The sequence below is a fragment of the Salmo salar genome, chromosome ssa04 (genome assembly GCF_905237065.1).
Source record: "Salmo salar chromosome ssa04, Ssal_v3.1, whole genome shotgun sequence".
NCBI classification, from domain to species: domain Eukaryota; kingdom Metazoa; phylum Chordata; class Actinopteri; order Salmoniformes; family Salmonidae; genus Salmo; species Salmo salar.
In genome coordinates this window covers 38,052,935-38,064,936 of record NC_059445.1, presented here as the reverse complement: position 1 = coordinate 38,064,936, position 12,002 = coordinate 38,052,935, and the positions used below count along the sequence as shown (strand labels likewise).

The window sequence follows — 12,002 nt, the reverse complement described above, 5'->3', positions numbered from 1 at the left end:
AGTGTGTGTGCGTACACACACGTACGTACATGTAACGTCACAGCTAATCTGTCACATGATACAGTGCTCAACATGGCTGCAGACAACCTACCATCCGAATTTGATGTTATCATACTCGGGACAGGTAATACACTATTCTTGGTTTGCCAGTCTGTGTACTTTCAACCTGTTTCTTGATAACTGTGCCTCTGAAATTGGGGAGGGTGCAAGAATATTGTCTAAAGGTTTCATCCAAAACTGTGAAATGGCTGATAGCATTGGTTGCTAACGCTAGCAGCTTGTTGTTGACGTTAGCAGCTAGCGAGTTATCTTGCTAATTAGGAGCACGGAATATGTAACATTTATACCTGTACCATTTGAATATAAAACGGATAGCTAGCTATAGCTAATGACTTAGCAATTCGTGTCATTTTCTGAACGCGTAAAAAATATTTATTTGTGTGTGTGTTATAAGCTCACCACTTCAACATCGATAGCTATAGTAGCTAAGGTTTGCTAACTTTGACAACGTCATCAGCTTCCTTGATGGCAACATCTGTGTGAATGTTAGCTATCAGCTATCTGAATTATTGCTATCGTGTCCCTGTTTGATATGAAGAGCTAGCTAACTAACTTTAACCCAAACAACCAACGTTTGCACATGGTACACAAGGTAAATACAGCCAAACAGCTAGCTAGTATTAGTAAAGGCATCTCTCTAACTTACTGCTCTCAGTTGAGAGAAGCATGTACTGTCATTGTGACTAGCCTGGGCTACTGTTGGGTAGCGAACGCTAAACCTATATTTAGCCAATGAAATGTAGAACTGTCTGTGTCCAACCACCACATACAGTATATTTTCCTATCTACCTGTTATAAATGATAACTAGACAATACAGGATAAGAAATGTAAAATGTCATTATCAGGTTCTTCAGAATAGAAATTGCTTGAACAAATGTTCAGTCACAGATGAGTCTAATGTGATGCCATCTTACACATCCTGCACCTAGCTAATTGTAATTCTACATAATTATTTTGTAACTAAAACGTCTAATTGCTTATTTCTCAAATCCCTAACACACCCATGACTGTTTCAGGGTTGGGTATTTTACTTTCTAAATGTAATCCGTTAGGCCTACAGTTACCAGTAATCTGTCCAAAATTGTAATCAGTAATGTAACTTTTTGATGAACTAAACTCAGTAACGTAATCTGATTACTTTGTTACTTTTGAATGATTTTCTCTTTAAGACGTCTGCATGCTTCCCATCATATTATGTTTTTTCGTCTGATAATGCACACACAAAAAATGTCTTGAGGCAAGCCAAAGTTCGGTAGCTGAGGTCTTTACCCTTTGGTCAACAGTATGGATTCTTCAATTAAGTGTTTGTTGTCATTCAATGAGAGACTAATTTTCATGCAAATTTTTTCACTTGAGAAATACTACCCCAAAAGTCATAGTTATCTAAGATTAATTTCTACTATTTTTAAGAAATGTATACTTGCTCTCAAGAGGGACACTATTGCTGCTTCTTGTTTTTCAAGCGCAGGTCTTTTAAGGGAGTATGCAAGGCACAGACTTTCACTTCACCTAGCGTAGTTCTGTTAGGAGCCAACAGAACTTGGTATGCAGATGTCTTTAAAGGACATTAAAAGAACACAAAAATTATCTAACAAACGCATTTGTTGTGTCATCATGGTCTCTGACTTGTGGACAGACTCACTCAGGAGGAACAAACTTGCATCTTTTTTTAAATGCTGAATTGAATGTCATTGAGTAAACAGAAAGGTGTCATAGTGTATTTTTTTCAAACATCCTTTCTAAAATTAAAGTAATCCGAAAAGTAATCATCTAGTTTTTCAGAAGTATCTGTAATCTGATTACAATATTTTTGCTGGTTACGTAACTGATTAGTTAGTTTTTTTGTAATCAGATTATATGTCACCGATTACATGTAATCAATTACTCCGAAACGGTGTCAGTAATAATATGAACTCCGTTCACATCACTGGGTTGATCTTAGGCTACATTTTAATTCACCAGTGGAGGCTGCTGAGGGGAGGACGGCTCATAATAATGGCTGGAATGGAGTCAAACACATCAAATACATGGTTTCCATGTGGTTGACTTGATACCACTCCATTCCAGGCTTTATTATGAGCCGTCCTCTCCTCAGCAGCCTCCACTGTAATTCACTATAGGCTAGTTGGCCTACTCTTTGATGAATCCCCAGCACTGGTTTCATTCAATGTTCTGGCAAAACAATGCAATGGTTTGTCTTCATTCAGAATGATGACCTGGGCTTACCAATAAGAATCTAGCCCCAGTAATAGCACAGGAAAGGATACAGGTGCTCTGATTCATTATGTTCAGAAATCAGTCCATGCACAGACCTGGTACAAAGCACAGAACTGATGCCAGCAGGGGATCCACTGTAGGAGCTCACCAGTGCTGGGATTCGCTATGCAATGGAGGAGGAAAATAAATATTAAAAATGACAGCTCAGATGCCTATTGCTATAATTCAGCACTATGATTGATGGTGTGCAAATTGAATGTCTCTGGCCCACTTCTGGTTTTGCTGGTGCAGAACTTGAAGCCAGCTGGTCCCCATACTGTGGGTGACAACACTGCACTGATGACCCAGTCTATTTCTGTGCAGGCAGTGTTCTGTGTCAAGGTTGGTCAGACAAGCATTTTTTTCCCAGGTTCCCCAGCCTATGTCTTTATGTTGGGTCTGTGTGCAATAGGTGGCTGTGGACAAGGAACAGTTGTTTATGAATATAGTGGCCCCCTAATGACACCTGTTTTCCATCTGCTGGCCCTTCACCTGTGTGAGGCAGGGTGTTCCTGTTGGTTGCACCCCGTCAGTCCCCTGTTCACACACATCTGACGCTCACCAGGGGGTGACACAGGGGACCTCTGGTCTACGTGGATAGTTCTCTTTTGGACATCTGCGAGTTTAGCCAATTGTAGGCCTAATTCTCTGCTTTACAAATATTTTATCCATTTGTTTTTGTAATTTAAATAATTTGACCTTGAAATAATTTTCATGAGCATAGCACCCCTGGGCCATTGCAGATCTTTTGTCCAGTCGTTAGATTCATATCCCTTAAATAGCCTACGTTTGACATTTTATTTGCTTGACATACACTCACTAGTCTGGATAAGAGAGTATCCGCAGTAGTGAGTGCATACGTTTTCTGACTTTTTTTTGTTGCACTGGTCCTCTGTGGGAATCGAACCCACAAGCCTGGCGTTGCAAGCGCCATTCTCTACCGACTGAGCCACACGGGACCTTTTTATTTTGAAATGTTCGACTACAGCCAAGTCAGCTGGAGGGGAGGTAGCAAGTCAGCACAGGTAAAACCTACAAGGACGTTCTACTAGCTAGCCTAAGTGGAATGGTATCATGGCAAATCGATTGTGTTCCCGGGACAGCAGTGACAGAGATTCACAATTATTCTCGTTCTCATAGTGGAACTGGTCTTGTGCAGAGTCTTAATAGAGAGACAATAAAGCAAACGGAGGCGGCATCTTGCTGAGCCGTTCCCTGCTGTTGTGTTAATGTAACTATCCATCTTGGTAGGACCTCCAGTCACTGCCATGAAGGGCCTCCATTAGCAGGACATGTGATTATGGAACAGAGCCAACAATCACCAGCTTTACTAGTTGACACATCTCTGACTTGCGCTTAGACTTCTTGTTCTGTCGTCAGGTTAAAAACGACAACAAATTGTCTGGTAAAATAACAAGCGAGTCGATTTTTGACACCCACAATCTCAGATTGTTCTAAAATTGTTTGTTGTTAGAAACAGATAAGATTAGCATTCCTGCAGCATTATTTTGTTTAAATCTAATTTGATCTCTGAGAAATTAAACTAATTGAATGCATACAAATTGTCTTTAAAAAAAATTTTTTTAATAGGATTCATAAAATATTAAATAATTATAATACCTAACATCCGATTTGTACCAAACTTTTTTCTAACAATGAGTATGACATGAGGAATCCAAAGAAAGGGTTGTCTTTTGACCATGGACCCCCTACCACAATCCCACTCCAACAACGAGTATGTAGTATCAGTTCTTTATGTCTGACAAGTAGTATGGAGCTGCGGCTCAAAGTATTGTTTATCCTATGTAATGTTTTCTCCGTGAATTTTGTGACGTTTTTTTCCCCTGTTCATAGACATTACATCCTGATAGTACCAGGTTCTGACCACTAGATGGTAAGAGTTTGAAGAATTCTCAATGTTAAAGGGATAGTTCACCCAAAATAACATATTGGTTTCCAGTTTGAGTTATGACAGCAATGCATGCTTTGGTTTTGTTGGGCACGGTTTCAAATGCTAACTTTTTAGCATTTGTGTCACAAAATGGAAATAAAATTACAAAAAGATGTCACCTCATTACACCTTTTTATTTTCGGGCCTGGCAGGCTGTGTTTTGGCAGTTATGCCTTCACCAGCGCATCTAGCATTGTATTGCATTGGATTTGTGCCACAAATGCTAAAAAGTTAGCATTTGAAACTAGGGGTGTGACAAAAAAAATGACGTGAATTCACAATTTAGATATGGTGCTGCGTACGACCGCTAGGGGTCAGTGTAGTTCAATCTACAGCAGTCATGGCTACTTACCAGACAGCGCTCACTTTATTGCTGTTTCCCCATCCACTCAACAACGATGGTATTAATGCAGTTTTAGGTTCTCTGTTGTGTTCCTCTCCTTCATGTTGTCAGTACATGGGACTTCATGTCCCACTTCTCATCAATGTGATGGCTCGTTGCAGTGATGTACCACAGTGTGTTCACAGACGTCTACAATCTGTTGTTAACGTCACGTATGGTGTTTGAGCGCTCGTGCTTTGTACTTGCAGAGCAATCATTGTACAATTTCTCCATCAGGGCCATCACGGTTTTTCCACATGGCGTCTTTTGGTTCCAGATATGCCATTAGGGTATTGAAGCCGACATCCTCTACAATTGACGATGGCTGCATATCAACTGCAATAATTTCTGTAATCAGTGCTGTGATTTTTTTTCTCCCTCTGTCCCTTATCGCACTGCTGCCAGCAACATGTTGGGTCTCACGGTGCCTCCCTTTCAGCATTGCACCTGTACTGCCACTGTGTGGGGGGGGGGGGTGGGGGGGGTGCTCTTAAACAATCCCCTAATAGCAGGAACAGCACCATCTTGTGGTCAGAACCTGGTTATATCAGGATGATAGGATGGGACATAAACCCAACATCTTCTATGACTCATTTATCTGAACAGGGGGGGGGGAAATCTATAAAAAATTATTCACAGAGAATATATAGCACAGGATGAAGAAACAATACTCCCGAGCCGCAGCGCCATACTACTTGTCAGACATAGCAAACTGAAACTATGTACTGGTCGTTGGGGTGGGATTGGTGTGGAGGGGGAACCGTGGGTAGCTTCTGACCACTTATTTGGATTCCGCATGTCTTACTCATTGTTAGAAAAAAGTTTAGTCCAAATCAGATTTTAGGTACAAAAATGATTTAATATTATATGAATCCTATAAATTTTAAATGGCCAATTTGGGATGCAATCAATTAGCTTAATTTGTCAGAGATCAAATGATATTTCAGCAAAATAATGTTTGCCGGAATGCTTATCTTATTTTCAGAGCAATCTGAGACGGTGAGTGTCATGGTTTGCAGAAATTACACGGAACGTCCCAAACACAAAACACAATGGTGATTCAAGTCATTGGGTCATCATCTTCTTGTATTGTAAGCTGGATGTTAAAACAAGATGGGCCTACCGCACAGGGTAAGAAAGTCTATCAACTATGAAGACTTCACAGTTAGACTGAATAGAATGGCTGGATTTCATTTTAATCCCATTTTAACAGTGTGCGTGCATGTGTGTGCGTATACGAGTGACAGAGAAGAGGATGTGACGGGGTGGTGTTGACTGAAGTGCCTTCCCATCCTGCTCTGTCTGCTGTAGGCTTGCTAGTTTCTTTTGCCTTCCCAAGCGCTCTCAGCCAGACTATAAATAACACGTCAAATGACTTTCAAGGTGGAGAGAGAATCCATTTTGGAATGTTCTCTGAAATGAAGAGTGATTTATGATTTCATACAATTCCTGCTGAAAGCATTTTGGCTTTGCTCGGTCATCAAAGTCCTGCCGGCCCCGATCTATTATTTATCGTGAGGCCTGTCTGTGTGGCATCAGTGCTTTATGGCAGGTAATGTTTGTCTTTAGCAAACATGATGTGGAAAAATCAATACCGGACCCCGATAAATGGCATTAAAAGATGGCATCGGAGGTTATTTACAGTTTTTAAAAACATCTCAAGAATGGCCTGATGGTTAGAGATACAACTATGTTGTTTTTTTTTACGCGGTGCAGTTCATTGAGGGAGTGTATTTTATACTTAAGTGTCCACTTAAATCTTTCTTTGTGCTGTCCCAACATTGATACGAGTGGAAACTGGATACTTATACTTCATGTTCTTGCATAATCCTTGGTGATGCTTACAGCTGTGTAAATCTTTGGTAGCCTATATGCCTAATGTTGAAATGGTGAGGACACAAATGGACAAGAGTAGCATATGTGGAATGAGAGCGTACAGTGCCAAGGTGAAACGGTGTAAGCCTCTGGCTTTCCGTTGTGACTGAGAGATGCTCTCTGTTAAATGACACAGGGAGAGGTTTGGAAGTGGCGGCATGTACATGAGAATAAATCACTTTCCCATTGTGTGTGCGAGATGGGACAGTGCAAGGCCAGATGAGAAAGAAGAGCGATGGAGAGACCAGGATGCCTTGGTGGCTTAATGGAGTTGTTTTCTGGGCTCTCTCTGTGGCACTGCCTCTCAATCTCGCTTACCCTAACCCCTATCTCTGTGGTGTGACTCCTCTGCCTGGCCATTTTACCTTTTGTCTTCTCCAGGAAACGGAAACCTCCGGAATGAATTAGGATCTTTCTCTTGGCTAAATGAATACCAGGTGGATTTTTCCTTGATGTGCTCTTCACGTCAGAGGATAACGCTTTCTTTCCCCTCGGGGCAGGAGCCATTTGTGCCGTGGAAAATGTAGTGCTATTCAAATGGAACTCTTCATTTTATTTGATGCCTATTGTTCATGAACCTTGTTCAACTGCCTACTCCACTAGGACTTCAAATGCCCTAAGAGTCTCATTCTAGACATTTCTTTCCCATTTGACAATAGAATAAGCAATACACTAAAAGAAATACTCATCACTTCCCGACTCAGCAGGCACTGCCAATGCAGTGAATTGCTTGCCAATTGGTTCAGGTTGGGGGGGAAACTATTCCATTCAGACAAAAGCCACGTGGAAATAATGGGTTGAATGGCTTCGTCTTGGGCTTGACAATGTGTCTCCTGTCTCTGTTCATTTTCAGGCCTGTCTGAGTCTGTTATTGCAGCGGCATGCTCCCGTGTTGGACAGAGGGTCTTGCATGTTGACAGGTGAGTCTGAGGGGGGGTGAGGTGGGTGGGTGGGTAATGGTATGTTGGATTGCACTGTGGTGAGATGGTGCTCTGGTTAGGCGTTCATTCTGTGTGATTATTTTAGATACAAATTCCAAATAGCCTATTTTAAAAGTACATTCTGGGGTGAATATTTTATAAAATTGATTCATTTTAAAGTTACTGGTGCATGATTGTGTATAAGACATGAACCAAGACATGACCCCAATTCTTACTTGCACTGTATGCTCAATCCTACAGGAGAAACTACTATGCTGGAAACTGGGCCAGTTTCACATTCAATGGACTGCTGTCCTGGATTGAGGAGTACAAAGTGAGTTTAGCTGTGTTTGCTATTATCTTTATAAATGTAGCACATCATCACAAAGCATGACATTGGTTGAATCAGTTAATGTGACTAACTGGAGGTGTGAATATTAAATGGTGCGCCTGCTTTGACCTTTTTTAGAAAATAATGTGTTAACTGCGATCGTCCTGAGGGTTCTTGTGAGAGGCCTGGGTAATGGCTTCACGTTGTCCTACAGGCTGTGCGCGTTTGTGGGCGCGTGCAATATATTGTGTTCCCATTTGGATGTCACACGTTTTCTGTAGCCTGTCTCCTGTGTCAGCAGGCTGGCCAGAGTGAGGAGGCTGTACAGGAGGACTGGAAGGAGAAGCTGGAGGAGGGAGAAGAGGCCCTGGCGCTCAGCTCGATGGACACGTCCATCTCCAACCTGGAAGTATTCTGCTACGCCAGGTACCACTGAAGACAGCAGGTCACACACACACACACACACACACACACACACACACACACACACACACACACAGAGGGGACAAACCTCTGCCCCACCTCTCCATTATTCTCATTTTCAAACAGTCTCCTTGACGAGGGCTTCATTCAGAATAAAGGACCACAGAAAACTCTTCCTACAGGAATTAGCTTACACGGCACTGCCAATGGCCATTTCTAGTTTTGTTTCCACACCTACAAACCTGTTTTAATGTCCTCCTAACCTGCTTTGTGTTGTTGGCAGTGAGGAGCCTGAGGAGGAGGTGAATGAGGCTGAGGCTGCGGCTGCAGCCTGGTCCGTCCCTCAAACACCAGACTCAGAGGGGGAGGTAGAGAGGTGTCTGCTCGAGAGCAGTTCTGTGGAGGAGGAAGAGCCAGTGGTGGCCAGTGATGAGGCGTCTCCAGCCTCTGGACCTGATGCTGGGGCAGAGCACACCCAACAGGAGGGGCAGGAGGGAGAGGTGCCCAGCCAGGCAGAGGAGACCCAGGGGGAGGAGCAGCAGGCCAGCCCCTCTCCAGCTGAGAGCCAACCAGAGCCCAAGAAAAAGATCACCTATACCAAGATTGTTAAGGAGGGACGGAGGTTCAACATTGACCTTGTGTCTAAGGTTGGTACAGTATATTGAGGTGTTAAAACATTGAGGGGCAATGCTGCAAATTAACACATTGTTCTGTGTAAGTGTATTTTTTTTCCCCCTGTAACCTAATGTTTAATTGACTTTAAGGCTAGACCATTTGAAATGATGCAGCTAAATGCATTCTGTTGCTTATTCGTTAAATTGTGACCGTCCCCAGCTCATGTTCTCTCGTGGCTCACTGGTGGACCTCCTCATCAAGTCCAACGTCAGCAGATACGCAGAGTTTAAAAACGTCACCCGCATCCTTACCTACCGTAACGGGAAGGTGGAACAGGTAGAGAACACACACACACACACACACACACACACACACACACACACACACACACACACAAATGCAGAACTGTGATGTAAGATCTGTCAGATTTAAGTGACTTTCCGATTAATGTCAGATTAATGCTGTGGCACAAACAGCTTTTTAATCTCTGCTGAATTAAAATTTTATATGATCTTCAATGTGTTTACGTTTGATTTACTGAGTGGTGGTTATGACCATCGGTTTTTAATTTGAGTACTTCAATCACTCTGCTCAAGATAGCTGTCCCATGTTTGACCCCACACACTCTCACTTCTCCCCTCCCCCCTGCCTTTTTATTTTTACACCTCCCTCACACAACCTCACAATTACTTTCTCTCGCCCTTTCTCTCTCCCTCTCTTTCTCTCTCCCTCCCTCCCTGGCTGTCTCCAGGTGCCCTGCTCCAGGGCTGATGTTTTTGGCAGCAAGCAGCTGACTGTGGTGGAGAAAAGGATGCTGATGAAGTTCCTCACCTTTTGCCTGGACTTTGAGCAGCACCCAGAGGAGTACCAGGGTAGGAACCCCCCACCCCTGGTGATTTTTCTCCAGTCTTCTACCCCCAATGTTCTCTCTCCCTATCCCAGTCCTTTACCCCTGGTACTCTCTTTCAGTGCTCTCTCTCCCTATCTCAGTCCTCTATCCCTCACTCCTCTACTTTCTCAGAATGGCGCTACAATGGATAGCAGCCGTTTTACAGGCTCTGGTCCAATTCTGCTACTTTGTGGGGGTGTTTGTATTGATCTGAACTTTTTTTTTGTACATAATGTTTCCGCCATTGTTTCCTATGACCGGAAAAAGCTTCTGGACATCAGAACACCAGTCACTAACTTCGATTTGGATGAAGATTTCTACTTCAAAGAGTCAGAGGCACAGGACTTACTGCTCACCCCAGGCCACAATCATCGAGACTCTAAAAAGGCAGTGTAAGAGAGGCTGACGTGCGGGGGCACCCTGACGAAACTAAGTCGGCGAGTACATAAACCGCCTCTACCCTCCGTTCTATTGGCGAACGTACAATCACTGGAGAACAAACTGGACGAGCGCCGTTGGAGATTATCATATCAACGTGACCTGAAGAACCTTAATATCCAATGTTTCTCGGAGTGGTGACTGAGCAAGGACATGGATAATATGCATCTAGCAGATTTTTCATTTCATCTGCAGGACAGAACGGCATCATCGGGTAAGCTCAAGGGGAGAGGTGTGTCTCTCTTTGGAGGATGTTTTGAGGTTCTGAATATCTCATGATAAGCTGTAGGCGATATTATTTACCCAAAAAGTTTTAAATCCGTCATACCTAATTTCTACCAACATGTCACCTGAGGCGAAAAAAAAAACTAGATTGCCTTTACTCCACGCATAGAAACGCATATAAAGCTCTCTCTCGGCCTCCATTTGACAAATCTGACCATAATGCTATCCTTCTGATTCCTGCTTACAAGCAAAAATTCAAACAGGAAGTACCAGTGACGCGCTCAATACGGAAGTGGTCCGATGAATCTGATGCTCAGCTACAGGACTGTTTCACTAGCACAGACTGGAATATGTTCCAGGATTCATCCGATGGCATTGAGTAGTTTACCACATCAGTCGTCGACTTCATTAATAAGTGCATCGACGATGTCATCCCCACGGTGACCGTATGTACATATCCCAACCAAAAGCCATGGATTACAGGCAACATCCGAACTGAGCTAAAGGGTAGAGCTGCCGCTTACAAGGAGCAGGACACTAATCCGGAGTTTATAAGATATCCTGTTACGTCCTCCAACGAACCATCAAACAGGCAATGCATCAATACAGAACTAGGATCGAATCCTACTACACTGGCTCTGACGCTCATTGGATGTGGCAGGGCTTGCAAACTATCACTGATTACAAAGGGAAATCCAGCCACAAGTTTCCCAGAGACGCAAGCCTACCAGGGGAGCTAAATGCCTTCCATGCTCGCTTCTAGGCAAGAAACAATGAACCATGCATGAGAGCACCAGCTGTTCCGGACAACTGTGTGATCATGCTCTCCGTAGCCGATGTGAGTAAGATCTTTAAACAGATTAACATTCACAAGGCCACAGGGCCAGACGGATTACCAGGCTGTGTTCTCTGAGCATGAGCTGACCAGCTGGCAACTGTCTTCACTGACATTTTCAACCTCTCCCTGACCCAGTCAGTAATACCAACATGTTTTAAGCAGACTACCATAGTCCCTGTGCCCAAGGACGCCAAGGTAACCTGTCTAAATGACTATCGCCACCTTGGCACTCACATCTGTAGCCATGAAATGCTTTGAAAGGCTGGTCTCAACACCATCATCCCAGACACCAAGGACCCACTCCAATTTGCATACTACCCCAACAGATGACGCAATCTCTTTCACTCCATACTGTCCTTTCCCATTGACTAAAGCTAAGGTAAGTTCCCTGGGACTGAACACCTCCCTCTGCAACTGGATCCTGGACTTCCTGACGGGCTCCCCCAGATCGTGAGGGTAGACAAACACATCCGCCACGCTGACCCTCCACACGGGGGATCCTCCGGGGTGCGTGGTTAGTCCCCTCCTGTAATCCCTGTTTACCCATGACTGAGAGGCTGCGCACGACTCCAACATTATTAAGTTTACCGGCGACACAATGGTGGTAGGCCTGACCACCGATGATGATGAGACCTGGCATTGTGATGCCAGGACAACAACCTCTGCCTCAACATCAGCAAGACAAAGGAGCTGATCGTGGACTACAGGAAACGGAGGGCTTAGCATGCGCATTCACCTCGAGGCTGTAGTGGAGTGGGTCGAGAGGTTCAAGTTCCTCGGTGTCCACATCACTAAGGA

General features: G+C 43.7%; 1 protein-coding gene across 2 annotated transcripts in view; it reads left to right on the top strand.

Annotated features, from left to right (window-relative positions):
• Nucleotides 1-12,002, top strand: part of chm (CHM Rab escort protein) — a 33,946-nt gene continuing 21,944 nt past the window's right edge. Inside the window, exons 1-7 of one of the 2 annotated variants that reach the window (XM_014195970.2) lie at nt 1-124; nt 7,379-7,445; nt 7,707-7,779; nt 8,075-8,202; nt 8,483-8,846; nt 9,034-9,150; nt 9,566-9,686. In XM_014195970.2, coding sequence (XP_014051445.1) covers nt 73-124; nt 7,379-7,445; nt 7,707-7,779; nt 8,075-8,202; nt 8,483-8,846; nt 9,034-9,150; nt 9,566-9,686 — 922 coding nt within the window. In that variant the 5' untranslated portion in view covers nt 1-72. The remainder of the gene's footprint in view (nt 125-7,378; nt 7,446-7,706; nt 7,780-8,074; nt 8,203-8,482; nt 8,847-9,033; nt 9,151-9,565; nt 9,687-12,002) is intronic. The other variant, XM_014195971.2, reaches the window with a different exon arrangement.